We start from the raw sequence: 2908 nt of genomic DNA, 5'->3' as shown, positions 1-2908 counted from the left end.
AAAGAAAGGCAATGCCAAAGAATGCTCAGACTACCACACAACTGCACTCATCTCACATGCTAGTAAAGTAATGCTCAAAATTCTCCAAGCCAGGCTTCAGCAATACGTGAAGTGTGAACTTTCAGATGTTCAAGCTGATTTTAGAAAAGGCAGAGGAACCAGAGATCAAATTGCCAACATCTGGTGGATCATGGAAAAAGCAAGAGAGTTCAAGAAAAACATCTACTTCTGCTTTATTGACTATGCCAAAGCCTTTGACTGCGTGAATCACAACAAACTGTGGAAAATTCTGAAAGAGATGGGAATACCATACCACCTGACCTGCCCCTTGAGAAACTTGTATGCAGGTCAGGAAGCAACAGTTAGAACTGGACATGGAACAACAGACTGGTTCCAAATGGAAAAGGAGTATGTCAAGGCTGTATATTGTCACCCTGCTTATTTAACTTCTATGCAGAGTATATCATGAGAAACGCTGGGCTGGAAGAAGCACAAGCTGGAATCAAGATTGCCGGGAGAAATATCAATCACCTCAGATATGCATATGATACCACCCTTATGGCAGAAAGTGAAGAGGAACTAAGAGCCTCTTGATAAAAGTGAAAGAGGAGAGTGAAAAAGTTGGCCTAAAGCTCAACATTCAGAAAACGAAAATCACGGCTTCTGGTCCCATCACTTCATGGGAAATAGATGGGGAAACAGTGGAAACAATGTCAGACTTTATTTTTCTGGGCTCCAAAATCACTGCAGATGGTGACTGCAGCCATGAAATTAAAAGACGCTTACTCCTTGGAAGAAAAGTTATGACCAACCTAGATAGCATATTCAACAGCAGACACATTACTTTGCCAACAAAGGTCCGTCTAGTCAAGGCTATGGTTTTTCCCGTGGTCATGTATGGATGTGAGAGTTGGACTGTAAAGAAAGCTGAGTGCTGAAGAATTGCTGCTTTTGAACTGTAGTGTTGGAGAAGACTTTTGAGAGTCCTTTGGACTGCAAGGAGATCCAACCAGTCCATTCTAAAGGAGATCAGTCCTGGGTGTTCTTTGGAAGGAATGATGCTAAAGCTGAAACTCCAGTACTTTGGGCACCTCATGCGAAGAGTTGACTCATTGGAAAAGACTCTGATGCTGGGAGGGATTGGGAGGAGGAGGAGAAGGGACAAAGGATGAGATGGCTGGATGGCATCACCGACTCAATGGATGTGAGTTTGAGTGAACTCTGAGAGTTGGTGATGGACAGGGAGGCCTGGCGTGCTGCAGTTCATGGGGTTGCAAAGAGTCGGACACAACTGAGAGACTGAATTGAACTGAACTGATAAGAGGATTATGTTCAGTCTCCTTCTGGCAGAGCCCTATGCCAAGCCTCAGACCTCACAGGCCAACTGTCCATCTGATATGTCCCCAGCATGACCACAGAACCAGCAAACTCAGCATATCCCAGTCTCAGCTCACCAGTCTCCCCCACAGCTGCTCCTCCATCTGTATTTCTTATCTTGTTTGTCATTCACATTATCTTCCCTACTTAGTGACCAGGACATGATTTTAAGTTTTTCCCATTTTTATCCATCACAATCTTGCAGGATCCTATTGATGTTCCACCCCAGTTACCCCTATTTTATTCCAAACCTTTAGCATCTCTCACACAGACTAGAGGAACAGCCTCCTGCCCAGTGTCCCTGCCTACTTCATTTTCCACCTCGAGCCAGAATTCTCTTTTTAAAAGGAAAACATCTCATTGCTTAAAATCCTTCCATTCTTGCAAGATCAAGTTCTTGCAAGCTTGAACTTGCAAGTTCTGCCTGACCTACTTGGCCTTTCATAATCAGGCCCTGATTTGCAACTCTAGTCACATCTCCTTCCATTTACCTTGCTCACCTGCACCTCCAGCCTACCTTGCAGCCAGGGCCAAACAAGTGGCAATTGCTGTCTGATCCAAGGTGTGCCGGCTGAAGTCTCAGGTCCTTTGCAATGTGTTGTCCCCATACCATCAGGCTCTGCAGATTCTACCTGAGGTCCTGGTCCTCTGCTCTGTGTGGTCTTCTGTCGTTCCTAGAGGGCTCAGCTCTCTGTCTCCCCCGCTTTTCAAAACTTCCATTCAACTTCTACAAACTCCATTGTATGAACTGCTATTTGTTCAACCTTTTTTGACTCTCCCACTAGGCTACAAACTCCTTGCAAGCAGAAATCATGGGCATTATTTTTACATTTTCTTAGCACAGTGTAGGAAATCAGGAACTTAGTAAATGCTGGCTTAAATAAAGAAAAATCTGAGGGCTAAGGGGATACCACAAGAAGTCTGGTTTAGCAGATGTGTATTAAAATTTTAGATTTGAAGTAGCTTTGGTATATGTCATTTACAGGATATAATTTTTCACCAGTGCCAGTAAGTAGGATTTAAACACCTGCATGCCAGTGGTAAAATACTATACAAAGTGAACTTAGTTAATTGACATGTTTTATAGTAACTGAAAAATTGAGAGTTAAGTAGAAAGACTTTTAGAACCAAAGCTTGAGAGCCTCAAAGATAATCAAACTTGTGATGTGTTCAAAAACCAGAAAGAAAATACCTTTTTGTCTAACTGAAAGGGACTTTCATTACTAGTGCCCCCAAATTATTTAATTTTGATTATATCTGATTATATTTTATTTACCAGATTTCCTTCTCAGCCGATACGGAGCAGAGCCATTTCGAGAGACACAAGTCTCTCCCTCGGGACTGTAACAGAAGCCTGGGTAATCTGTAAAGAACCACAGATGTCTATAAGAATGCAGTGTTCCATGCTGATCCACTTCGATGTATGGCAAAACCCACCACAATACTGTAAAGTAATTAGCCTCCAATTAAAATAAATACGTCAAAAAAAAAAAAAAGAATGCACTGTTCCGTGACTTTTCAGAAAACAGGT

At 42.5% G+C, this 2908-nt stretch overlaps 1 protein-coding gene across 4 annotated transcripts in view; it reads right to left on the bottom strand.

Moving 5' to 3' along the window:
- The window catches only part of PLEKHG1 (pleckstrin homology domain containing, family G (with RhoGef domain) member 1), a 250271-nt gene that overhangs the window by 23447 nt on the left and 223916 nt on the right, over positions 1-2908 (bottom strand). For all 4 annotated transcript variants that reach the window (XM_010840819.1, XM_010840818.1, XM_010840820.1 and 1 more), the window contains one exon: positions 2654-2740. In XM_010840819.1, coding sequence (XP_010839121.1) covers positions 2654-2740 — 87 coding nt within the window. The remainder of the gene's footprint in view (positions 1-2653; positions 2741-2908) is intronic.

The sequence above is a fragment of the Bison bison genome, unplaced genomic scaffold (genome assembly GCF_000754665.1).
Source record: "Bison bison bison isolate TAMUID 2011002044 unplaced genomic scaffold, Bison_UMD1.0 scf7180017864148, whole genome shotgun sequence".
In the NCBI taxonomy this organism is placed as follows: Eukaryota; Metazoa; Chordata; class Mammalia; order Artiodactyla; family Bovidae; genus Bison; species Bison bison.
This window is presented reverse-complemented; position numbering and strand designations above follow the sequence as displayed.